The sequence below is a fragment of the Sebastes fasciatus genome, chromosome 6 (assembly GCF_043250625.1).
Source record: "Sebastes fasciatus isolate fSebFas1 chromosome 6, fSebFas1.pri, whole genome shotgun sequence".
Lineage (NCBI taxonomy): Eukaryota > Metazoa > Chordata > Actinopteri > Perciformes > Sebastidae > Sebastes > Sebastes fasciatus.
Window position 1 is genome coordinate 37,679,786 of NC_133800.1, and position 28,000 is coordinate 37,707,785.

General features: G+C 42.4%; 1 protein-coding gene across 1 annotated transcript; it reads right to left on the reverse strand.

The window, feature by feature from the left end:
- Nucleotides 1-20,545: 20,545 nt before the first annotated feature.
- LOC141770049 (surfeit locus protein 4-like) lies at nucleotides 20,546-27,999 on the reverse strand. The gene is made up of 6 exons (XM_074639659.1): nucleotides 27,750-27,999; nucleotides 23,783-23,969; nucleotides 23,174-23,250; nucleotides 22,979-23,022; nucleotides 22,653-22,842; nucleotides 20,546-22,546 (listed from the first exon to the last, which is right to left on the reverse strand). The coding sequence occupies exons 1-6, from the start codon at nucleotides 27,795-27,797 to the stop codon at nucleotides 22,280-22,282; spliced, it is 813 nt and encodes a 270-aa protein (XP_074495760.1). The 5' UTR covers nucleotides 27,798-27,999; the 3' UTR covers nucleotides 20,546-22,279.
- Nucleotide 28,000: the final 1 nt, after the last annotated feature.

The following is a 28,000-nucleotide window of genomic DNA, read 5'->3' on the forward strand; positions in this document are numbered from 1 at the left end:
GTCCCGTGAGTCTCTTGAGTCGTTAGTATCGTCAGTCCTGTGAGTCATGTGAGTCGTTAGTATCGTCAGTCCTGTGAGTCATGTGAGTCGTTAGTATCATCAGTCCTGTGAGTCATGTGAGTCGTTAGTATCATCAGTCCCGTGAGTCTCTTGAGTCGTTAGTATCGTCAGTCCTGTGAGTCATGTGAGTCGTTAGTATCATCAGTCCTGTGAGTCATATGAGTCGTAAGTATCATCAGTCCTGAGTCATGTGAGTCGTTAGTATCGTTAGTCCTGTGAGTCATATGAGTCGTTAGTATCATCAGTCCTGTGAGTCATGTGAGTCGTTAGTATCGTTAGTCCTGTGAGTCATATGAGTCGTTAGTATCATCAGTCCTGTGAGTCATGTGAGTCGTTAGTATCGTTAGTCCTGTGAGTCATGTGAGTCGTTAGTATCATCAGTCATGTGAGTCGTTAGTATCGTTAGTCCTGTGAGTCATATGAGTCGTTAGTATCATCAGTCCTGTGAGTCGTTAATATCGTTAGTCCTGTGAGTCATGTGAGTCGTTAGTATCGTTAGTCCTGTGAGTCATATGAGTCGTTAGTATCATCAGTCCTGTGAGTCCTGTGAGTCATGTGAGTCGTTAGTATCGTTAGTCCTGTGAGTCATATGAGTCGTTAGTATCATCAGTCCTGTGAGTCATGTGAGTCGTTAGTATCGTTAGTCCTGTGAGTCATGTGAGTCGTTAGTATCATCAGTCCTGTGAGTCATGTGAGTCGTTAGTATCGTTAGTCCTGTGAGTCATGTGAGTCGTTAATATCGTTAGTCCTGTGAGTCATGTGAGTCGTTAGTATCGTCAGTCCTGTGAGTCATGTGAGTCGTTAGTATCGTCAGTCCTGTGAGTCATGTGAGTCGTAAGTATCATCAGTCCTGAGTCATGTGAGTCGTTAGTATCGTTAGTCCTGTGAGTCATATGAGTCGTTAGTATCATCAGTCCTGTGAGTCATGTGAGTCGTTAGTATCGTTAGTCCTGTGAGTCATATGAGTCGTTAGTATCATCAGTCCTGTGAGTCATGTGAGTCGTTAGTATCGTTAGTCCTGTGAGTCATGTGAGTCGTTAGTATCATCAGTCATGTGAGTCGTTAGTATCGTTAGTCCTGTGAGTCATATGAGTCGTTAGTATCATCAGTCCTGTGAGTCGTTAATATCGTTAGTCCTGTGAGTCATGTGAGTCGTTAGTATCGTTAGTCCTGTGAGTCATATGAGTCGTTAGTATCATCAGTCCTGTGAGTCCTGTGAGTCATGTGAGTCGTTAGTATCGTTAGTCCTGTGAGTCATATGAGTCGTTAGTATCATCAGTCCTGTGAGTCATGTGAGTCGTTAGTATCGTTAGTCCTGTGAGTCATGTGAGTCGTTAGTATCATCAGTCCTGTGAGTCATGTGAGTCGTTAGTATCGTTAGTCCTGTGAGTCATGTGAGTCGTTAATATCGTTAGTCCTGTGAGTCATGTGAGTCGTTAGTATCGTTAGTCTTGTGAGTCATATGAGTCGTTAGTATCATCAGTCCTGTGAGTCATGTGAGTCGTTGGTATCGTTAGTCCTGTGAGTCATGTGAGTCGTTAGTATCGTTAGTCCTGTGAGTCATATGAGTCGTTAGTATCGTTAGTCTTGTGAGTCATATGAGTCGTTAGTATCGTTAGTCTTGTGAGTCATATGAGTCGTTAGTATCGTTAGTCTTGTGAGTCATATGAGTCGTTAGTGTCGTTAGTCCTGTGAGTCCTGTGAGTCATATGAGTCGTTAGTATCGTTAGTCTTGTGAGTCATATGAGTCGTTAATATCGTTAGTCCTGTGAGTCATTAGTATCGTCAGTCCTCTTCAAGTTTGAATTATGAATTTATAATCATGAAGATTTTATAATAAACTTCTCCAGAGTCGTAATGTGATCGATCAGATTGAGTGTATGGATCGTATTGATCGTATTGATCGTATTGATTGTATAGATCGTATTGATCGTATAGATCGCATGGATTGTATTGATCGTATAGATCGTATTTATTGTGTAGATCGTATTGATCATATAGATCGTATTGATCGTATGGATCGTATTGATCATATAGATCGTATTGATCGTATAGATCGTATAGATCGTATTGATCGTATGGATCGTATGGATTGTATTGATCGTATAGATCGTATTTATAGTATAGATCGTATTGATCGTATAGATCGTATTGATCGTATTGATTGTATTGATCGTATAGATCGTATTGATCGTATTGATCGTATAGATCGTATTGATCGTATAGATCGTATTGATCGTATTGATCGTATTGATCGTATAGATCGTATTGATCGTATTGATCGTATAGATCGTATTGATCGTATGGATCGTATTGATCGTATTGATCAGTTCTCTGTTGGAGACGCTGCTGCTGCTTCCCGTCTCCTCTCTCGCTCTGCGCTGACAGACGATGAATGAAATCAGTCTGAATGAATATTTACTGTTTGGACTCCGATGAAGCTTTTGAAACTCCGACGCTGTTTTATAGAAACAAAGAAGAAGAAGAAGATGAAGAGAGGAGTTCAACAGCCGCCATTAAAGAGAGACAAGAAGAAGAAGAAGAAGAAGAGACGTATGGAGGCTGCTGCTATTAGCATTAACTGACAGGACGCATCTCCTTTATGAAGCAAAGTGACTCTGAAGGACAGAGTGAGTGTGTGTGCGTGTGTGCGTGTGTGTGTTTGTGTGTGTGTGAGCGTGTGCGTGTGCGTGTGCGTGTGCGTGTGTGTGTGTGTGAACTAAAAGGACCAGTGTGCATCACAAGGCCGTCTCCGGTGGCCTTGTAGATAATTGTTCGTCACTAATAATGACTTCCTCTGATTGAGCTCCTCATTATGGAACAAACAAACACAGATGGATGGAGGGATGGAGGGAGGGAGGGATGGAGGATGGAGGTAGAGATGGGCTGCCGTACCTGACGGAGACATTCAGATGCAGATAAAGAGAATTAAAAGCATCATTGAGAGCTCCCGGCTCTCTCTGGCCTTGTGTCGGAGCCTCGGCAGCAGGTGGAGAAATGCGGTCGAGCTGCAGGAAAACACTCTTTAGAGAAGATAACGCCGGTTAGTGACTCCTCCACGGGTCGGCTCGTCCTCATTCACTGAACACCAGGTCTGATTTGATCTGCTGAGCTGATGAAACGTCGTCTCACCTGAACATCGTGATCATCTCCTGTCTGCTGCCTCAAAACTAAACATCACAATCAAACACGTTAGAGAAGGAAACATCAGTCACACAGTGTTATTAAAAAAAGTCAGAGTATAGAATGTCAAAAATAGCTCACCTGGTAGATATCTGGTTGGAATATCTGGTTGGAATACTGGAGGTTGTGGGTTCGATCCTTATGTGACACAGTCTGTTTTCAGGTCTAACTCTTAATGACCAAGTCAAATAGACCAAGAGAACAGTCCTCAGTGTGGCATTGGTGGCTTGGTTGCTAAGTTCCCGGTTCTGGCTGCAGCAGAGCGGGGTTCCATCCCCACCCTCACATCGATGCCCGGTGCCCGACAGGGGAGAGAGACCAGCGTCTCCTCCCAGGGTTTACCAGAGATACAGCTGGGGGGTTATATACCAGAGATAACACTGGAGGGTTATATACCAGAGATAACACTGGAGGGTTATATACCAGCGATAACACTGGGGGGTTATATACCAGAGATAACACTGGAGGGTTATATACCAGAGATAACACTGAGGGGTTATATACCAGAGATAACACTGGAGGGTTATATACCAGCGATAACACTGGGGGGTTATATACCAGAGATAACACTGGGGGGTTATATACCAGAGATAACACTGGAGGGTTATATACCAGAGATAACACTGGAGGGTTATATACCAGCGATAACACTGGGGGGTTATATACCAGAGATAACACTGGAGGGTTATATACCAGAGATAACACTGGAGGGTTATATACCAGCGATAACACTGGGGGGTTATATACCAGAGATAACACTGGGGGGTTATATACCAGAGATAACACTGGAGGGTTATATACCAGAGATAACACTGGAGGGTTATATACCAGAGATACAGCTGGGGGGTTATATACCAGAGATAACACTGGAGGGTTATATACCAGAGATAACACTGGAGGGTTATATACCAGCGATAACACTGGGGGGTTATATACCAGAGATAACACTGGGGGGTTATATACCAGAGATAACACTGGAGGGTTATATACCAGCGATAACACTGGGGGGTTATATACCAGAGATAACACTGGGGGGTTATATACCAGAGATAACACTGGAGGGTTATATACCAGAGATAACACTGGAGGGTTATATACCAGAGATAACACTGGGGGGTTATATACCAGCGATAACACTGGGGGGTTATATACCAGAGATAACACTGGAGGGTTATATACCAGAGATAACACTGGGGGGTTATATACCAGAGATAACACTGGAGGGTTATATACCAGAGATAACACTGGAGGGTTATATACCAGAGATAACACTGGAGGGTTATATACCAGAGATAACACTGGGGGGTTATATACCAGAGATAACACTGGGGGGTTATATACCAGAGATAACACTGGAGGGTTATATACCAGAGATAACACTGGAGGGTTATATACCAGCGATAACACTGGGGGGTTATATACCAGAGATAACACTGGGGGGTTATATACCAGCGATAACACTGGGGGGTTATATACCAGAGATAACACTGGAGGGTTATATACCAGAGATACAGCTGGGGGGTTATATACCAGAGGTAACACTGGAGGGTTATATACCAGAGATACAGCTGGGGGGTTATATACCAGAGATAACACTGGAGGGTTATATACCAGAGATAACACTGGGGGGTTATATACCAGAGATAACACTGGAGGGTTATATACCAGAGATACAGCTGGGGGGTTATATACCAGAGATAACACTGGGGGGTTATATACCAGAGATAACACTGGGGGGTTATATACCAGAGATAACACTGAGGGGTTATATACCAGAGATAACACTGGGGGGTTATATACCAGAGATACAGCTGGGGGGTTATATACCAGAGATACAGCTGGGGGGTTATATACCAGAGATAACACTGGGGGGTTATATACCAGAGATAACACTGGGGGGTTATATACCAGAGATAACACTGGGGGGTTATATACCAGAGATAACACTGGGGGGTTATATACCAGAGATAACACTGGGGGGTTATATACCAGAGATAACACTGGGGGGTTATATACCAGAGGTAACACTGGAGGGTTATATACCAGAGATACAGCTGGGGGGTTATATACCAGAGATAACACTGGAGGGTTATATACCAGAGATACAGCTGGGGGGTTATATACCAGAGATAACACTGGAGGGTTATATACCAGAGATACAGCTGGGGGGTTATATACCAGAGATAACACTGGAGGGTTATATACCAGAGATACAGCTGGGGGGTTATATACCAGAGATAACACTGGAGGGTTATATACCAGAGATAACACTGGGGGGTTATATACCAGAGGTAACACTGGAGGGTTATATACCAGAGATACAGCTGGGGGGTTATATACCAGAGATAACACTGGAGGGTTATATACCAGAGATACAGCTGGGGGGTTATATACCAGAGATAACACTGGAGGGTTATATACCAGAGATACAGCTGGGGGGTTATATACCAGAGATAACACTGGAGGGTTATATACCAGAGATACAGCTGGGGGGTTATATACCAGAGATACAGCTGGGGGGTTATATACCAGAGATACAGCTGGGGGGTTATATACCAGAGATAACACTGGGGGGTTATATACCAGAGATAACACTGGGGGGTTATATACCAGAGATAACACTGGGGGGTTATATACCAGAGATAACACTGGAGGGTTATATACCAGAGATAACACTGGAGGGTTATATACCAGAGATACAGCTGGGGGGTTATATACCAGAGATACAGCTGGGGGGTTATATACCAGAGATACAGCTGGGGGGTTATATACCAGAGATAACACTGGGGGGTTATATACCAGAGATAACACTGGGGGGTTATATACCAGAGATAACACTGGGGGGTTATATACCAGAGATACAGCTGGGGGGTTATATACCAGAAATAACACTGGGGGGTTATATACCAGAGATACAGCTGGGGGGTTATATACCAGAGATAACACTGGAGGGTTATATACCAGAGATAACACTGGAGGGTTATATACCAGAGATACAGCTGGGGGGTTATATACCAGAGATAACACTGGGGGGTTATGCAACAGGAAACACACTTTTTACTGAATTGTTAAAGTGAAATTAGGGTTAAAACCCCCTAACCCTAAACTATAATAATATATAACCCTAACCCTATATAATAATAATATAGTCAAACTATCTATGTTAGGATTGAACCCACAAACTCCAGATGTTCCAACAAGATATCTACCACACTGAGCTCTTTCACATGACACACAGTAATAACGTTTTTTACTATACTATGACTACTATGACAGTCAGGTGATGGTCAGTGAGACAGTCAGGTGATGGTCAGTGAGACAGGTATGAGACAGACAGACACTCCAACATGGTCTCTTAGTGGGCGGAGCCGGCCGGTCCGTGGTCAGTCGATATTTAATCTCCTCAGTGAGCCGGAAACAATGAGAAGAAACGGAGAGACTGAACGGAGGTCTGTTCATCTGGAAGGAGAGCTCGCTATAGAGAGAGACTGGGGGGGGTTAGTCCTCCTCGCTGCAGCAGCTGCTGTTAGAGAGAGACCGCTGTGATGTCATCGTTAGCGCTCGTTAGCTGCTACGCTACATGCTGATGGATAAAGAGCTCCTTATCTGATACACACTCAGGTAACACACCAGCTGTGTGTGTGTGTGTGTGTGATGTTATCTGGGTTTCTGTCGGTGATCTCCTGACCCCCCCCCACCAGGTAACTCACCTGAACACCAGCAGGGGTCAAAGGTCAACCCACTACTTTCCCATGACCCCCGTGGAGCCGTTTATCCACAACCACGTGTGAGACCAGTACTTAGTTACTTTAGTTACTTTAGTTACTTTAGTTACTTTGGTTACTTAGTTTCTTAGTTACTTTCTACCTCAGATTTAGAGTAAATAGAAGTACAACAGACTGATACTGCTGACAGATATCTGTACGTATACTACCTGCATCCTGTGTACTAGTACTAGAGTTCACTGTGTACTAGTACTAGAGTTCACTGTGTACTAGAGTTCACTGTGTACTAGAGTTCACTGTGTACTAGAGTTCACTGTGTACTAGTACTAGAGTTCACTGTGTACTAGAGTTCACTGTGTACTAGAGTTCACTGTGTACTAGAGTTCACTGTGTACTAGAGTTCACTGTGTACTAGAGTTCACTGTGTACTAGTACTAGAGTTCACTGTGTACTAGAGTTCACTGTGTACTAGTACTAGAGTTCACTGTGTACTAGAGTTCACTGTGTACTAGAGTTCACTGTGTACTAGAGTTCACTGTGTACTAGAGTTCACTGTGTACTAGTACTAGAGTTCACTGTGTACTAGTACTAGAGTTCACTGTGTACTAGAGTTCACTGTGTACTAGTACTAGAGTTCACTGTGTACTAGAGTTCACTGTGTACTAGAGTTCACTGTGTACTAGAGTTCACTGTGTACTAGAGTTCACTGTGTACTAGTACTAGAGTTCACTGTGTACTAGTACTAGAGTTCACTGTGTACTAGAGTTCACTGTGTACTAGTACTAGAGTTCACTGTGTACTAGAGTTCACTGTGTACTAGAGTTCACTGTGTACTAGAGTTCACTGTGTACTAGAGTTCACTGTGTACTAGTACTAGAGTTCACTGTGTACTAGTACTAGAGTTCACTGTGTACTAGAGTTCACTGTGTACTAGTACTAGAGTTCACTGTGTACTAGAGTTCACTGTGTACTAGAGTTCACTGTGTACTAGAGTTCACTGTGTACTAGTACTAGAGTTCACTGTGTACTAGTACTAGAGTTCACTGTGTACTAGAGTTCACTGTGTACTAGTACTAGAGTTCACTGTGTACTAGAGTTCACTGTGTACTAGTACTAGAGTTCACTGTGTACTAGAGTTCACTGTGTACTAGAGTTCACTGTGTACTAGAGTTCACTGTGTACTAGAGTTCACTGTGTACTAGAGTTCACTGTGTACTAGAGTTCACTGTGTACTAGTACTAGAGTTCACTGTGTACTAGAGTTCACTGTGTACTAGTACTAGAGTTCACTGTGTACTAGAGTTCACTGTGTACTAGAGTTCACTGTGTACTAGAGTTCACTGTGTACTAGAGTTCACTGTGTACTAGAGTTCACTGTGTACTAGTACTAGAGTTCACTGTGTACTAGAGTTCACTGTGTACTAGTACTAGAGTTCACTGTGTACTAGAGTTCACTGTGTACTAGAGTTCACTGTGTACTAGAGTTCACTGTGTACTAGTACTAGAGTTCACTGTGTACTAGAGTTCACTGTGTACTAGAGTTCACTGTGTACTAGTACTAGAGTTCACTGTGTACTAGAGTTCACTGAGGGAGTTTAACTGCTCCACTAGCTCCTAGACTCTCTACCCAGCATGCATTGCTGCCTCCTCATCAGCAGGATCATCGATCGTCTCTCAATCAGACACCTTCACAGATCAATAGAGCCGCTCACATCCCATAATATCACCATTATCTCTGTCACATCCCATAATATCACCCTCATCTCTGTCAGTCCGTCTCCATAGAAACAACAGAGAAGCTTTTATGTTTAATAGTTATTATCTTAATAATACAAATATAAAACTTTATTTTTTAACTAGTTATGTTTTTATGTGTTTATTAATTTAACGCTGATGATGCGACACCAGATATGATCTTTAAAAACAATATTTGATAGTGTTTATATTCTATATATAATATTCTGTTGAGGGACTACTTCCTGTGGCGTGATACGTCCGTCAGCGAGGCCGTGATCCGTCTCTGTTTATTATATTTAAAGCGTCATATTGAGGAACGGAACGATTAATAAACACACGTTCATCAGCAGAGCTCTTATTAATTATCATAAATTATGAGTCACATTTATTTAACAGGATTTCAGACCTCTCGTGAAATAAAAAAAGAGTAATGATATCATTTATTATATTTAAATATTATTTCTGTATTAATGTGATGAAATATTTTGATTTAATTAAACAACATTCCTGTCCAGTTATTTGATTTATGAATTATTTATGACGAGTTAGAGACGTTCCGGAGGAATCAGACTCAGGTGGATTATTTTGTTTTATGATATTTATTTCTGCACAATTTTATGCTTCTTTTTTACATCTCTTTATGTATTTCTGCCTCATTATGTAAATGAACGTGTGTGTGAGATTTATTTTTGGTTTTGGCAGCTTACGTCCTCCATAAATAAAGCAGGTGAAATGTCAGTAAAGGAAATAATCTTTCTATCTTTGTATTAATTCCCATATCTATCTACTCTTCTGTTTAATTTTCCCTTTTATTTGTTTATTTATTTATTTATTTTGATATTTTTATTAATTCATTTCATTTTTAAATGTATTTATTTACTTTTGCATTTATTTTTTATTTATTTTTAAATGAATGTATTTATTTATTTCTGCACAGAATTTCCCCTTTGCATTTCATCTCTTATTAATTTCTGTATTCTTTACTTCATGTATTTCTGCCTCGTTATGTAAATGAGGTGGCTGTTACTCAATGTGTGTGATTTATTTTTGATTATGGCAGCTTACGTCCTCCGTACATAAAGCAGGTGAAATGTCAGTAAAGGAAATAACCTCTATATATAAAAGTTAACATACTGGTGGTTCTATTTTAATCCATTAACAGCTTTACTTTAAACCTAAAAGCTTAACTTCAATATTATAATTATATTTTCCATCTTATTTTATTATCAGTTGAATTTAAAGAGTCATATTTAATAAATGAAATCTCTTTTCTTCTCTTCTGGGATTTAAAGTTCACTTTATTCTGTCTCTACGTCAGGTTACATTTCATTCTATTTCAATCTATTTCTTCATGTTTGTGAGAGACGGAGCTGAAGGTTAAATCAAATAAACAGAAAACACACAAACACAAAGGCTGCTGGGAAATCAGAGCGGCTCCGACTAAATCCTGAAAACTCACTGAACACACGCACACATACACACGCACACATACACGCACGCATGCACGCACGCACGCACGCACACACACACACACACAGTAATTAAGGCGGTTAATTAAGGAGAATTAAAGCGGCTCGTCCCTGAACCTGAACCTGAACCTGAACCTGATCCACTTCCTTCTCTTTAACGTTAAAAATCTGCTTTTAGTTTCAATTCAAACACATTTTTATACGACTTCATTGAAACGTGTCGGCTGCTTTTAGTCCGTATAAAGAGAGAAACATAACTGTTATCATTTATTATTATTATATATAATCAGAGATCTCAGATGTTAAGAGCAGATCCCGACTTCTTCATTATCCGTTCTCTCAGGATGAGAATAAAAACATGTGAACACTGACTGACGGAGAGACGCTGCCGGTATATATAATATATATATATATATATATATAAAGTCTACAACACGTCTGAGCAGCTGAAACTAGTGATTTTATTTGATTTAATTAATCAACTATCTTTATAAGTGATCTAACAATCTGTTTTATATCAGTCGACGTATCTGAAGACATTTAATAGACTAAATAATAATAAAATAATAATCAGCAAATAAAACAATAATTAAAACTATTGTTAATAAGATGAATTATCTTCATTTGTCAGATATTTCATTTAAACAGTCGGATTATTTATTTATTTATTTATATATTTTGGGACGTTTCATTGTGTATTAGTTCAGCTATAGATGATATATCAGATGTCATCAGCCACTCAGAATATTATCTTAATAATAAATAAATAAATAAAATGGATAAATCCATCTATTTAGAAAGCTCTATAAAAATGCTTCAAAGATGTCAGTAATTATATTAATAATAATAATAATCATATTTATTTGTGTAACACATTTTAATATTAAAACTTAAATCACGACTTAATAAAACATAAAATTAGAGATGAAAACAGATTAATTTGTTTTTATGGAGACGTGTTAAATAATGATGATTATTATTATTATTATTATTATGCATCACATATTTTTAATATTATTACCATTTTCAGATCTGTTTGTTAACCGTGGTGCTGATAAACTGTTGGATTAAATTGATTATAGTATTTATGTATATTATATATATTTATATATACACATATATATGTGTATATATAAATGTATATATATATGTATATATATACATTAATATATATGTGTATATATATAAATGTATATATATACATTAATATATATATGTGTATATATGTATATGTATGAAAAACAACATCAGAATGAAAAACATTAATCTAAATATCAAAGTGCTTTGTTCAGTTAAATATTTTTGATGCACGTGTTAAATGTTGAATGTTTAATATATATTTTAGTGGCATCTCATGTTTTATATTATATAATATACATATATATATATTATATATATTATATTATATATTTTTAGAGGCATCTCGTGTTTTTCAGTTCCCAATATTTAATCTTTTAGCTCCAGATGTAGTTTTTAAAGCAGCAGTTTTATTTCATCAGTAAAACAACGTGAGCTCCATCTGGTGGAGGATCTGATCTGCTGCTGCTGCTCAACAGGAGTAATAGATTACTGTGTACAGTAATCTATTACTCCTGTTGATCTGCTGCTGCTCAACTGCTCCACAGGAGTAATAGATTACTGTATACATTAATCTATTACTCCTGTTGAGCTAATGCTGCTGCTCAACAGGAGAAAATGTGATGTAAAGTAAATATTGATCTGACATTAAGTCAGATAAAACCTGTAAACAAAGTGATTTCATTCAGTGTAACAGCAGCTTGGTCATATCCCGGCTGTCTGGTCCATGTGAGGACGGCTTCTTCTACAGAGGGGCACTAAGAGAGGCCTGAGAGATCACCTCACCTCGCCTCGCCTCGCCTCGCCTCTCCATGCCTCGCCTCTCCATGCCTCGCCTCTCCATGCCTCGCCTCGCCTCGCCTCTCCATGCCTCGCCTCTCCATGCCTCGCCTCTCCATGCCTCGCCTCGCCTCGCCTCTCCATGCCTCGCCTCTCCATGCCTCGCCTCTCCATGCCTCGCCTCGCCTCGCCTCTCCATGCCTCGCCTCTCCATGCCTCGCCTCGCCTCGCCTCTCCATGCCTCGCCTCTCCATGCCTCGCCTCGCCTCTCCATGCCTCGCCTCGCCTCTCCATGCCTCGCCTCGCCTCTCCATGCCTCGCCTCTCCATGCCTCGCCTCTCCATGCCTCGCCTCGCCTCGCCTCTCCATGCCTCGCCTCTCCATGCCTCGCCTCGCCTCGCCTCTCCATGCCTCGCCTCTCCATGCCTCGCCTCGCCTCTCCATGCCTCGCCTCTCCATGCCTCGCCTCTCCATGCCTCGCCTCGCCTCGCCTCGCCTCTCCATGCCTCGCCTCTCCATGCCTCGCCTCGCCTCTCCATGCCTCGCCTCTCCATGCCTCGCCTCGCCTCGCCTCGCCTCGCCTCTCCATGCCTCGCCTCTCCATGCCTCGCCTCGCCTCGCCTCGCCTCTCCATGCCTCGCCTCTCCATGCCTCGCCTCGCCTCGCCTCGCCTCTCCATGCCTCGCCTCTCCATGCCTCGCCTCGCCTCGCCTCTCCATGCCTCGCCTCTCCATGCCTCGCCTCTCCATGCCTCGCCTCTCCATGCCTCGCCTCGCCTCTCCATGCCTCGCCTCTCCATGCCTCGCCTCGCCTCGCCTCGCCTCTCCATGCCTCGCCTCTCCATGCCTCGCCTCGCCTCGCCTCTCCATGCCTCGCCTCTCCATGCCTCGCCTCGCCTCGCCTCGCCTCTCCATGCCTCGCCTCTCCATGCCTCGCCTCGCCTCTCCATGCCTCGCCTCTTCATGCCTCGCCTCTCCATGCCTCGCCTCGCCTCGCCTCGCCTCTCCATGCCTCGCCTCTCCATGCCTCGCCTCGCCTCGCCTCGCCTCGCCTCGCCTCGCCTCGCCTCGCCTCGCCTCGCCTCTCCATGCCTCGCCTCTCCATGCCTCATCTTGCCTCGCCTCGCATAAATCTGCCATCAGAGTCGGGACTCTGGCCTTTTGTAGTGCCTGGATTGACTTCCTGTTTATCCTGATCACGACTGAACACATGGAGCAACCAGCCATCTCTCTCTCCATTACTGTACCGAGTCATCCAGAAACCGTCAATACGACATATTAGAGTCATATAATAACATACTCTGGTAAACTGTTATTAATGAATAGTTCATTATATACTGGAAAAACTAAGTTGTTAAACTTGTGTTTGGTGGATTATTTCTCTGTTGTATCAATGCTAATGGTCATTGTATTTTACATCGTTGGAAAGCCTGTTTATTTACCTTCACAATGATGTCACACTTGTAAGGATCATGTATTTGTGGGATGAGCAGCACAGCTGATTATGCGGGTAGCGCCCAAGAAAAATTTTCCAAAATGCTCTGCCAATGGTAAACAGTGTATTCTCATAAGCCTGCAATGACTGCCCTTCACCGTCAGGCCCGTTGGCGCTGGTGTCTCCAACACAGACAATGGAACCTGAACATGTGGGGGAATGTCATGTTCAGTGATGAGTCCAGGTTCTGTCTGCCAAAGTTGGACGGCAGGTCAAAGTATGGAGACGGCGTGGAGAACGCTATGCTGATTGTTGAACCAATGGAGTAACAGCTTTTGGTGGGGGCAGTGTCATGGTGTGGGGGGGGGGCATCTCCCTCACTGGTAAAACAAGGCTTGTCATCATTGAAGGCCATCTCAATGCAGGGAGATATCAGGATGAGATTCTGCAGCCAGTGGTGATCCCATATCTCCACAATCTGGGACCTAACTTCATCCTCCAAGAAACAACGCCCCCCCCCCCACAGAGCCAGGGTTATCACAGACTACCTCCACAATGTGGGAGGAGAGAGAATGGAACGGCCTGCCAAGAGTCCACACCTCAACCCAATTCAACACTTGTAGGATCAGCTTGGGCGTGCTGTACGTGTTAGAGTGACCAACACAACCACGCTGGCTGACCTGCAACCAATCCTGTATGAGGAATGGAACGCCATCCCACAGCAACGTGTGACCAGGTTGGTGACCAGCATGAGGAGGAGGTGCCAGGCTGGTGTGGCTGCATATGGATCTTCCACCGCTACTGAGGCTCCTGACGGTGGATTCAATGAATAAAGTGTAAAATAGCCAATATGTCTTGTTTGTTCCTTGTTACTGATAGAGAGTTCAATCATCCAATCCACCAAACAACTCAAAACAAGAGTCAATACCAACAGGAGAATACACTGTTTACCATTGACGGAGCATTTTGGCAAATTTTTCTTGGGCGCTCCCCACATCATCAGCTGTGCTGCTCATCCCACAAATGCATGATCCTTACAAGTGTGACATCATTGTGAAGGTAAATAAACAGGCTTTCCAACCATGTAAAATACAATGACCATTAGCATTGATACAACAGAGAAATAATCCACCAAACACAAGTTTCCAAACTTTGTTTTTCCAGTTTATATATATTTATTGGTCAGTGTGGCTCAGAGGATATTTATATACACGTATATGTTATTTTATATGTGTTGCTATGTTCTTTATTTAAAGGGCCCATATTGTAAAAAGTGAGATTTTCATGTCTTTTATATTATAAATCAGGTTTAAATGCTTTATAAATACTGTTAAACTATCAAACGCTCAATATACGGAGAAACACACAGCCTGTATTCAGAAACTCTGCGTTTAAAACAAGCCGTCAGAATTTCTGTCCATTAGTGATGTCACAAATATACAATATTTAGATCATTACACGGTTTTAAACATAAACATTCTGAATGTGTCCCAGTTTATTTCCTGTTGCAGTGGATGTGAATAACATCAGCTGACAGGAAGTAAACATGGACTCAAACTGTTGCCTAGCAACGCAATTCCGTCGGAATGCACTAAAAACGGAGCGTTTCAGACAGACAGGTGAATACAGGTATATTCAGACAGACAGGTGAATACAGGTATATTCAGACAGACAGGTGAATACAGGTATATTCAGACAGACAGACAGGTGAATACAGGTATATTCAGAAAGACAGGTGAATACAGGTATATTCAGAAAGACAGGTGAATACAGGTATATTCAGAAAGACAGACAGGTGAATACAGGTATATTCAGACAGTAGCTCCTAAACTACCACTGAAATAAGGTTCAAACTGCTGCAGGCTACGACTGATATTAAGCTGGTGAACCCGTTTCTGATCCAGGTTCTGTTGTTCTGTATCTAAACGTCACATCTGGAACATCTGGAACATCTAACAGGAACCCTGACGTTGATGTAAACATCCAGACGGACGAACAAAAGAGCAGAACGGGAACTTTAAAAGGTCAAAAAGAGAAAGAAAAGATTCAATATCCACTCAGAGCAGAGAGGTCACACACACACACACAGACAAACACACACACACACACACACACACACACACACACACAGAAGCACACACGCACACACACACACACACACACACACACACACACACACACTCTGACCGGTCCAGGTGCTCTAATAACCTGCAGCCAAGGGCAGCACCTGAACACACCGTTATGAGTTATTGATTTATCCTCTCAGTATGTGTGTTTGTGTGTGTGTGTGTGTGTGTGTGTGTGTGTGTGTGTGTGTGTGTGTGTGTTTGTGTGTGTGTGTGTGTGTGTGTGTGTGTGTGTTTGTGTGTGTGTGTGTGTGTGTGTGTGTGTGTGTGTGTGTGTGTGTGTTTGTGTGTGTGTGTGTGTGTGTGTGTGTGTGTGTGTGTGTGTGTTTGTGTGTGTGTGTGTGTGTGTGTGTGTGTGTGTGTGTGTGTGTGTGTGTTTGTGTGTGTGTGTGTGTGTGTGTGTTTGTGTGTGTGTGTTTGTGTGTGTGTGTGTATGTGTGTGTGTGTGTGTGTGTGTTTGTCTGTGTGTGTGTGTGTGTGTGTGTGTGTGTGTGTCGAGGCTAACGCTAACAGAAGCTGCTTTCTCTAGTCTGAAGTGTGGCGTTTGTTTTCGTTGCTGCTGTGATTTAAATAAAGTTGTGTTTGAATATTGATCAGTAGTTAGCAGGTGTGTTGATCCGGAGAAGACACTTCCACTACTATCACTGAGTGTCAGTTTCAGTCACATTTAAACTGTATGAATGTTTGTGTGATGAATCAGCTGCTCGACACTTCAACTCACTACAACAGAGATCAGATTTAACTCTTCAGATAGAAGAGAAGAACGCTGAAGCAGTGGTGAAAGGAGTGGATGTGGTGAAAGGAGTGGAAGTACTTAAAGGAGTGGAAGTGGAAATGGTGAAAAGAGTGGATGTGATGAAAGGAGTGGAAGTGGTGAGAGTTGTAGTGGAAGTGGTGAAAGGAGTTGTAGTGGTGAAAGAGTCAAAGTGGAAGTGGTGAAAGGAGTGGAAGTGAACATGGTGAAAGGAGTGGAAGTGGTGGAAAATTTGTAGTGGAAGTGGTGAAAGAGTCAAAGTGGAAGTGGTGAACAAAGTGGATGTGGTGAAAGGAGCGGAAGTTGAAATGGTGAAAGGAGTAGAAGTGATGAAAAAGTTGTAGTGGAAGTGGTGAAAGGATTTGTAGTGGTGAAAGAGTCGAAGTGGTGAAAGGAGTGGAAGTGGAGATGGTGAAAGGAGTGGAAGTGGTGAAAAAGTTGTAGTGGAAGTGGTGAAAGGATTTGTAGGGGCGAAAGAGTCAAAGTAGAAGTGGTGAAAGGAGTGGATGTGGTGAAAGGAGTGGAAGTGGAGATGGTGAAAGGAGTGGAAGTGGTGAAAAAGTTGTAGTCGAAGTGGTGAAAGAGTCAAAGTGTAAGTTGTGAATGGAGTGGATGTGGTGAAAGGAGCCAAAGTGAAAGTGGTGAAAAGAGTTGTAGTGGAAGTGGTGAAAGGAGTCAAAGTGGACGTGGTGAAAGGATTTGTAGTAGAAGTGGTGAAAGGAGTGGAAGTGGTGAAAGGAGTTAAAATGGAAGTGGTGAAAGGAGTTGTAGTGGACGTGGTGAAAGGAGTGGAAGTGGTGGAAGGAGTTGTAGTAGAAGTGGTGAACGGTGTGGAAGTGGTGAAAGAAGTTGCAGCAGAAGTGGTGAAAGGAGTTGTACTCGAAGTTTTGAAAGGAGTGGAAGTTGAAATGGTGAAATGAGTGGATGTGGTGAAAGGAGTTGAAATGGTGAAAGGAGTTGTGGTGGAAGTGGTGAAAGGAGTCAAAGTGGAAGTGGTGAAAGGAGTTGTAGTGGAAGTGGTGAAAGGAGTTTTAGTAGAAGTGGTGAAAGGAGTGGAAATGGAAATTGTGAAAGGAATAGAAGTGGTGAAAGGAGTGGAAGTGGTGAAAGGAATCAGAGTGGAAGTGGTGAAACTAATCAAAGTAGAAGTGGTGAAAGGAGTGGAATTCAAAGCAGTAAGCAGGCTTACTTTCATATCTTATAATCACCAACGACTACATAAAAGTTCCGTTAGCAAAGTAATGCAAGACAATACATTCAGTCTGCGGGACTTTAAAGGTTCGACTCTAACGTAGTTTGATTTGCTCCTGTCAAACTGTGTTGTTTTTATTCTGGATTATGACTAACTTCTTTGTATTTGTGTAATATTATCGGACGATCTGCTCACTCAGCTCTGATTGGTCAGCAAGAGGTGCTTTTATAGATTTGATCTCTTATCTCTTAATTAATTTATTAATTTATTAATTAACTGAATGTTTCAGCTTTAGGCAAAAACATTCCCATTTAATTTTTTTACTTTCAGTAAAAGTACACAAGTACTGTCAGTAAAATGTACCTGAAGTCTCTCAGTAGATGTAGGTGAACACTGTAAAATGTACCTGAAGTCAGGAGATGTAGGTGAACACTGTAAAATGTACCTGAAGTCAGGAGATGTAGGTGAACACTGTAAAATGTACCTGAAGTCAGGAGATGTAGGTGAACACTGTAAAATGTACCTGAAGTCAGGAGATGTAGGTGAACACTGTAAAATGTACCTGAAGTCTCTCAGTAGATGTAGATGAACACTGTAAAATGTACCTGAAGTCTCTCAGTAGATGTAGGTGAACACTGTAAAATGTACCTGAAGTCAGGAGATGTAGGTGAACACTGTAAAATGTACCTGAAGTCAGTAGATGTAGGTGAACACTGTAAAATGTACCTGAAGTCAGTAGATGTAGGTGAACACTGTAAAATGTACCTGAAGTCAGTAGATGTAGGTGAACACTGTAAAATGTACCTGAAGTCAGTAGATGTAGGTGAACACTGTAAAATGTACCTGAAGTCAGTAGATGTAGATGAACACTGTAAAATGTACCTGAAGTCAGTAGATGTAGGTGAACACTGTAAAATGTACCTGAAGTCTCTCAGTAGATGTAGGTGAACACTGTAAAATGTACCTGAAGTCAGTAGATGTAGGTGAACACTGTAAAATGTACCTGAAGTCAGTAGATGTAGATGAACACTGTAAAATGTACCTGAAGTCAGTAGATGTAGGTGAACACTGTAAAATGTACCTGAAGTCAGGAGATGTAGGTGAACACTGTAAAATGTACCTGAAGTCTCTCAGTAGATGTAGATGAACACTGTAAAATGTACCTGAAGTCTCTCAGTAGATGTAGATGAACACTGTAGTCTCTCAGTAGATGTAGATGAACACTGTAAAATGTACCTGAAGTCTCTCAGTAGATGTAGATGAACACTGTAAAATGTACCTGAAGTCTCTCAGTAGATGTAGGTGAACACTGTAAAATGTACCTGAAGTCTCTCAGTAGATGTAGATGAACACTGTAAAATGTACCTGAAGTCTCTCAGTAGATGTAGGTGAACACTGTAAAATGTACCTGAAGTCTCTCAGTAGATGTAGATGAACACTGTAAAATGTACCTGAAGTCTCTCAGTAGATGTAGATGAACACTGTAAAATGTACCTGAAGTCTCTCAGTAGATGTAGGTGAACACTGTAAAATGTACCTGAAGTCTCTCAGTAGATGTAGATGAACACTGTAAAATGTACCTGAAGTCTCTCAGTAGATGTAGATGAACACTGTAAAATGTACCTGAAGTCTCTCAGTAGATGTAGATGAACACTGTAAAATGTACCTGAAGTCTCTCAGTAGATGTAGATGAACACTGTAAAATGTACCTGAAGTCTCTCAGTAGATGTAGGTGAACACTGTAAAATGTACCTGAAGTCAGTAGATGTAGGTGAACACTGTAAAATGTACCTGAAGTCAGTAGATGTAGATGAACACTGTAAAATGTACCTGAAGTCAGTAGATGTAGGTGAACACTGTAAAATGTACCTGAAGTCAGGAGATGTAGGTGAACACTGTAAAATGTACCTGAAGTCTCTCAGTAGATGTAGATGAACACTGTAAAATGTACCTGAAGTCTCTCAGTAGATGTAGATGAACACTGTAAAATGTACCTGAAGTCTCTCAGTAGATGTAGGTGAACACTGTAAAATGTACCTGAAGTCTCTCAGTAGATGTAGATGAACACTGTAAAATGTACCTGAAGTCTCTCAGTAGATGTAGGTGAACACTGTAAAATGTACCTGAAGTCTCTCAGTAGATGTAGGTGAACACTGTAAAATGTACCTGAAGTCTCTCAGTAGATGTAGATGAACACTGTAAAATGTACCTGAAGTCTCTCAGTAGATGTAGATGAACACTGTAAAATGTACCTGAAGTCAGTAGATGTAGGTGAACACTGTAAAATGTACCTGAAGTCAGTAGATGTAGATGAACACTGTAAAATGTACCTGAAGTCAGTAGATGTAGGTGAACACTGTAAAATGTACCTGAAGTCAGGAGATGTAGGTGAACACTGTAAAATGTACCTGAAGTCTCTCAGTAGATGTAGATGAACACTGTAAAATGTACCTGAAGTCTCTCTGTAGATGTAGATGAACACTGTAAAATGTACCTGAAGTCTCTCAGTAGATGTAGATGAACACTGTAAAATGTACCTGAAGTCTCTCAGTAGATGTAGGTGAACACTGTAAAATGTACCTGAAGTCTCTCAGTAGATGTAGATGAACACTGTAAAATGTACCTGAAGTCTCTCAGTAGATGTAGGTGAACACTGTAAAATGTACCTGAAGTCTCTCAGTAGATGTAGGTGAACACTGTAAAATGTACCTGAAGTCTCTCAGTAGATGTAGATGAACACTGTAAAATGTACCTGAAGTCAGGAGATGTAGGTGAACACTGTAAAATGTACCTGAAGTCAGGAGATGTAGGTGAACACTGTAAAATGTAGTGGAGTACCAGTATAAAGTAGAGATACATAGATAGAGGTAGAGGATCATTTCATTTATTGTTGTCAGGACGTAAAGAGGATTTAAACTAATATAACAACAATGTTTCTGTAATATTTACCAACCGACCTTTAATAATCAACTTATTATTAACATTAATAAATACAGCGACACAGAGAGCTTCACAATGCTGGACTGATTTATTAAACAGCTTCTACAAAAACACACCATAGAAAATCATCTCACTGTTTCACAACGTTACAGAGGCGCAGGCGCAGGCGCAGGCGCAGGCGCAGGCGCAGGCGCAGGCGCAGGCGCAGGCGCACCGAGACACGACAACAGTAGAAATGTAAACAGCGCCGCCTGCTGGACACGTTCAGTCCACAGTACCACATGTTCTAAACCCAGATGGAGTTATTGAGACTGTTGATGAACGTCTGAAGGTTTCTGTTTGTAGAAATCTCACCAGGCGATAAAAACATTACGACAGCAGCATTCATACCACACACCCGTCATGTGACTGGTAGAGGCTCTCTGATTGGTCACTGAGGGGGAGGAAGTAGATAATAGAGAGAGGAGAGAGAGAGGTTCTGATGGTTCTGATGGATGAATCATCACAAACTGACCTCAGACCAGCGTTTACAGGAGACGGCTGGCTAACGCTAGCTAGCTAGCTAGATTGTCTGTCTCCAGAACTGGCTAGTTAGCTTAAGTCAGATTTTTTACCGTCTAAAGACACGCTCTACCAAACGGCTGAATTTTCCTTTACTAATACATTTACAATTTTTTATGAAATAAAAAAAGTATGAATATTGACTGTTAATATCATATATTTAATGTTATTCCGTTATATATTTGATGAAAGAAAATGTCACCATTTCTGAGATGTTTTCAAAGTAAACTTCAGTAAATCTGGTAAATATCTAGAATAAATACATGGAAATAATACTAGTACTTTAATACTTTAATAATAACTCAATGTATGTTTGTTTTACATAAAAACAAACTGTCATTTAAAGGGTTAAAATTCTGAAAAAGGATGAATATTTGGTGGTTATGATCAAATAAAATACAACGAACTCAGTGAAATGTGAAAATAATATTTATATATCATTTTATGGCTGTTTTTTGATGCAGATATTTTAGTCGTCTAATCAGAGCTGCTGTTTTACTTTGAGTCCAGCTGTCCTCACAGAGTACTGTAGCATGTAGTATGTATACTACTGGGACATACTACTACTTCATAACATTGCTCCTTGACCTTTGACCCTCTTGGTCATATATCTGCTGTGCAGAGGATTGTGGGTCAGAACAGTCAGAACAGTCAGAACAGCGTGCCTGCTTCATACTGCAGAATGGAACCAGACGTAGTAGTACATCCTGGTATTTTTGGCGTACTGCATGTGACATACTAAATACTCTGGTAGTATGGGTACTAGTACACACAGTTAGTGACCTGATATAGTGAATGTTAACAGCACCCTCTGCTGGACCACCAGCTCATTACAGTTTGAATATTTAATTTATTCTAAGAATAAATAAGATAAAAGATATTCCTTTATTAGTCCTACAGTGGGGACATTTGAAGGAAATTGGGGGCTCGTCCGGGATAGTGAAAATTAATGTTGTAATAAAAAGTCTGTTATAAATAAGCTGCAGTCACCAGGAATTAGCCTCCACCCTGGAGCAAACCAGCTCTAACAGTTGATTTATAGTCATAATAAATACGTCACACCTGCCTGGACGTCTTTATAAAAACTATATCTGATCATATTCAGAGTTGTTTTTGGTCGTATGGGAACGTCTGAGTAGTTTCTACAGGAAGAATTCTGGCAGTTTTTCAAATGTTGTGCTGAACTGATGTTTGTACGGCTACACATCAGTTCTTCTTCCTCCTCTCTCCTCTTCCTCCTCCTCACCACTCCTTCTTCTTCTCGTCCATAGAGACCCCCCCGGGCCCCAGGGCCACCACCAGCAGCAGGCCTCCGATCACCGAGGTGGTCTGGAAGAAGTCGTACTTGAGGAAGTCGTGCATGGGTTTGTAGGACGGGATGCTCCAGAAGGCGTTGAAGGTGAAGTTGATGCAGAGCAGCCAGACGACCAGAGTCAGAGCCGCCAGCTTCGTCTTAAAGCCCACCGCCACCAGCACGATGAGCGCCGTGCCCACCAGGTTCTGCAGGATCTGGACACACAACGTCAGCACGTCAACATCAGGGGTCACTCACAAACTGGGTGTTAACTGTGTGTGTGTGTGTGTGTGTGTGTGTGTGTGTGTGTGTGTCACTCACACTGAACAGGCTGAGGTCAAAGTGCAGCAGCGTCATGAACATGAGGATGAGGAGGACTCTTCCTCCCAGCTGCAGGAGATGCTTCGGTGAACTCTGGTGACCCAGAGAGGGAACTCCTGCAAACACACTACGAGCCTCACCTCGACACTCCGCCAGGAGGAGAAGGAGACCTCCACCCAACGACAGGTTCCTACAGGGAGGAGAGGAGGAGACATGGTGAGAGAAAGCAAGGAGAGGAGGAGGGGGTAGGAAGGAAGTAGAGGGAGGAGGAAGGAAGTCTACATCAGACTAGTTGAACCTGATCTCAGGTCAAAGGTCAAACTCACCTCATGAGGAACTTTGGGTCCCACAGGATGCTGTAGGCCAGCGTCTGAGAGGACGAGGAGGACACTTACTACAGTACACATACAGTAGTACTCCGTTACATACTACAGTACTCTGTTTATATGGAGTACTCTGAATGGTGGAGTTACAGGTAGGTGTGTGTGTGTGTGTGTGTGTGTGTGTGTGTGTGTGTGTACCTGCATGCTGATGATCCCAAACAGAGTGAAGCAGGCGTACTGAACAAAGTTTCTACTGAGGATCAACAGACAGCCACCTGCAGACAGACAGACAGACAGACAGACAGAGACAGAGACAGACAGACAGACAGACAGAGAGAGAGATAGATACTTGAGTCTATGTGGATGTAGAAGGAAGTTACCGCTTTTATTGTGGTAGTCTGAGTAACGTGACGTCATATCCGTTCCGTATCCGTCAACCAAAACAAACCTCAGAGAGTGTAAACCGTTGGAGGGTCGTCGTGGATACGACCTGCACCCTCCCATGTTAAATCCAGCGTGGTAAACACTACACATCCAGTAAAGGATGGAAACACAGGAAACGTTATGGCCTGGCGGTAACGTGGCGGTGGAGCCGGCCGTCGCTCTCGTCTCCGTGGTCAAACGGGCCGACGCTACGACTGTAGAGCACCCAGATACTGACATTTGTGTTCTCTACATGTAAACGGCCCCGATGGAGCTGACCATGGACGGATGAAGAGAACGGAGCTGATGGAGCTGACCATGGACGGATGAAGAGAACGGAGCTGATGGAGCTGACCATGGACGGATGAAGTGTGTATATATTACCCAGCTGCCCCAGCAGGTTGATCAGGACGAAGAGGTTGGCGAGGAAGCGTCCACAGTTCCAGGTGGAGTCGATGTACTCGCTCTGCTCCCCCCACTGGAACCACATCCTGAACCCGTCCTCCAGGAAGGTGCTGACCAGGCAGAGGCGGGCGGCGTGGGGGAGGTAGTGTTTGGTGACCCGCAGGAACTACCACAGGAAACAGGAAACAGGAAACAGGAAACGGACTGTTGATTAGGTCTGATGGAAGATAATCACGTTAGCTGCTAACTAGTGTAACCACGGTGTTACTGCCACGGCCTAGAGCTACCACATCACCAGATAACTCCACTGTTTGGTGACGTTCACTGTTCACTTTGACGAGAAGTATTTGTTGACGTCCTTTTAATTTATTTGATTTATTTCAGGACTAAACTGACAACGTAAACGAAAGAAATATTGACAACAAAAATGACAGCAATAGCAGCGAGTACAGACGTTATAGTTGGCTCTGTTTTGGGAAATTCCACAAATATGCCGAAAAAAATGCAGAAAAATCTCCGAAAGAAATGTTCAAACAATATCCAGAAACAAAGTCAGAAAAAAGGCAGAACATTTTCTGAAAAAAGTTAGAAAAATGTACAAAAATATGTACAAAAAAACGCAGAGGAAAAATTCTTACATGTCTGAAATGTTTTACAAAAAAATGTCCAGAAAAAAGGCAGAAAAAATGTCCAAAAAATATCATTAAAAAGTCTGACATATTTAAATAAAAAGAACACAAAAAATGTACGAAAAAAAAGTCTGAAAATTTTGTAAGGAAGAAATGTACGAAAAAAATGTACAAAATATATGTCCATAAAAGGCAGAAAAAAAATCTGACGTATGTCCGAAAAAAAGGCAGAAAAATGTCGAGGAAAAAAAGCTGGAGAGAGAAAGAAGAGAAGTCTGATATATGTTGTGTTTATTTTACAGACTAATTCCACACTGCTCTCATTATTCAACCTGAATGCACCTGAACGCCACATAACATCCTCACACAAACCCTCAGGGAGAAATCACCACGTTGTTGTTTTACTTATATTCAAGATCTCAGATATCTTCTCTATCTGTCTGGAGAGAAAAACAACAATTCAATCAACACCAGCACAGACTGGACGGCTTTACTTCTTCTGCTTCATCATCATCATCATCATCAGACACCTGCTGCTGGACAACAGGTAAACAGACAACGGGTAAACAGACAACAGGTGAACAGACAACAGGTGAACAGACAACAGGTAAACAGACAACAGGTAAACAGACAACGGGTAGACAGACAACGGGTAAACAGACAACGGGTAAACAGACAACGGGTAGACAGACAACGGGTAAACAGACAACAGGTAAACAGACAACAGGTGAACAGACAACGGGTAGACAGACAACGGGTAGACAGACAACGGGTAAACAGACAACGGGTAAACAGACAACAGGTGAACAGACAACAGGTAAACAGACAACGGGTAGACAGACAACGGGTAGACAGACAACGGGTAAACAGACAACAGGTGAACAGACAACGGGTAAACAGACAACAGGTAAACAGACAACAGGTAAACAGACAACGGGTAGACAGACAACGGGTAAACAGACAACAGGTGAACAGACAACAGGTAAACAGACAACGGGTAGACAGACAACGGGTAAACAGACAACGGGTAAACAGACAACAGGTGAACAGACAACGGGTAAACAGACAACGGGTAGACAGACAACGGGTAAACAGACAACGGGTAAACAGACAACAGGTGAACAGACAACGGGTAAACAGACAACGGGTAAACAGACAACGGGTAAACAGACAACAGGTAAACAGACAACGGGTAAACAGACAACGGGTAGACAGACAACAGGTGAACAGACAACAGGTGAACAGACAACAGGTAAACAGACAACAGGTAAACAGACAACGGGTAGACAGACAACGGGTAAACAGACAACGGGTAAACAGACAACAGGTGAACAGACAACGGGTAAACAGACAACAGGTAAACAGACAACAGGTAAACAGACAACGGGTAGACAGACAACGGGTAAACAGACAACAGGTGAACAGACAACGGGTAAACAGACAACAGGTAAACAGACAACGGGTAGACAGACAACGGGTAAACAGACAACAGGTGAACAGACAACAGGTAAACAGACAACAGGTAAACAGACAACGGGTAAACAGACAACGGGTAGACAGACAACGGGTAAACAGACAACAGGTGAACAGACAACAGGTAAACAGACAACAGGTAAACAGACAACGGGTAGACAGACAACGGGTAAACAGACAACGGGTAAACAGACAACAGGTGAACAGACAACAGGTAAACAGACAACGGGTAAACAGACAACAGGTGAACAGACAACAGGTAAACAGACAACGGGTAAACAGACAACAGGTGAACAGACAACAGGTAAACAGACAACAGGTAAACAGACAACAGGTGAACAGACAACAGGTAAACAGACAACAGGTAAACAGACAACAGGTAAACAGACAACGGGTAAACAGAAACGAACAGCAAATACAGAGAACAGCTGAGGCTAACAGCATCAGATCTCACCTCACAGAGGTGAATGTGGCAACAACAGGTAACAACAGATTCAGATGACGCAATTACTGAACAGGAACACACAGAAGTTTAGCATTAAGTTATCGATCCATCATAAAAACAGGCTGGAGGCTAACAGCATCATCATCCTCATCATCATCCTCATCAGAGTGTGTATGTGGCAGCCAGTCAGCTTCAACATCCTCATCAAACTACTTCCTGTGTGAAGCTGCTCAAATAAAAGCAGCAAAACTACAACTGTAGTTTGTTTCCTCTGAAATAAATCTGTCTTAAAGTAAATAAATCTGACTCAGATTAAATAAATCTGACCCACAGTTAACATGATGAAGAGCAGAAACACAGGAGAGCAGCAACAACATCTGGATCCAACCAGACTCAGATTCAACAGGTTTCTGAATGAGGTTCAGTTCAGCAGTCAGACACCGTTAAAACCTGCAGGAACACGAGCTTTAAACTGATTTAAAACCCATGTAATTCATATTAAATTATCAATAAGTTCATTTTCGTTTCATTTCTGCTTCGTTCTTTGATAGAAAGTAACATTGAAATGAGTTAACTTCCGTTCTTTGTGGCGTAACACTCGTCACACCAGACTCCGTTGAGAAATCTGTCATTTTAACAGATCCTTCCAGCCTGCAGCGACTCAGAGGGAGTAACAGATAACTGAACACCATCAGGTCCACCAGGAAGACCTTCTGCTCCTTTCGGCACACTGTACCTGACCATCAGATATTAATAAATATATAACTTCACTATTGTTCCCAAGCTCTTCTTCTACAATACAGATGTTGTAGAAGTGACTAATACAGTTAAAATAACTATGAACTCTACGAAGAAGAAAAATGACTTCCTTTTCTGGATCATCGAGACATTTAAAACCTGATTATTTTCCGTTCTTTAACTGATCTGAACGACACACCAGACTCCATTTAAAAATCAGCAAGTTTAAGGTTTCCCTGTTTATCCGCGGACATTGTTAGCTGCTAGAAAACAACCAAAGAGCTTAAACGCTTCATTAAGAGTCAGTCTTCACTTCGGCATAGAAGTAATTTCACCAAATCTCTGTTTGGTGTTTCACTTTAACTTAATTATACCTGCAGAAGAGACTTTGAGGCTGCAGCCGTGACCCGCCTCCACCGTGCAGCGCGCTCTGCTGTTAGTTTAGAAGTTAAACTAAAGTTGATCTTTACCGGAATAACGAGCCGTTTGTGTCAACAAGCTGTGAGCCGAATTCACCGGCAGAAAACATCGATTTAAATGACATATGAACTGCGTCCATCAGCTCAGTAAAACTACCGGGGTTCTGGATGTAGTTCTGCAGCAGGATCTCTCAGGACTGAGCCCCTAACCCTGGTGAGTGTTCCCCGGGAGAGCAGCTCACCTGGTCGGCTACATCCTCCGCCTGACTCATCAGGTCTCCGTGAGCCATCTCACCGCTCGACAGGCACTTCAGGCGGACTGACGGCTCCAGGCTCCGGTAGAGGCTCCGGTTAGAGTCCAGAAGAGTCCCTGTCCGGTCCGGTGATGATGATGAAGAAGAAGAAGATGATGATGATGATGATGATGATGATGCTGCTGCTGCTGCCTCCTCCGATCCCACAATCCTCTGCGGTGCGCGGCCACAGCGCCCCC

Bases quoted from the DNA above. Each gene is read 5' to 3' on its own strand.
- LOC141770049 (XM_074639659.1), bottom strand. From the start codon at position 27,797: ATGGCTCACGGAGACCTGATGAGTCAGGCGGAGGATGTAGCCGACCAG. The intron at 23,970-27,749 runs GTGAGCTGCTCT...TTCCTGTGGTAG, and splicing joins CGGAGGATGTAGCCGACCAG to TTCCTGCGGGTCACCAAACA. The intron at 22,547-22,652 runs GTGAGTGACACA...TTGTGTGTCCAG, and splicing joins TTGACCTCAGCCTGTTCAGT to ATCCTGCAGAACCTGGTGGG.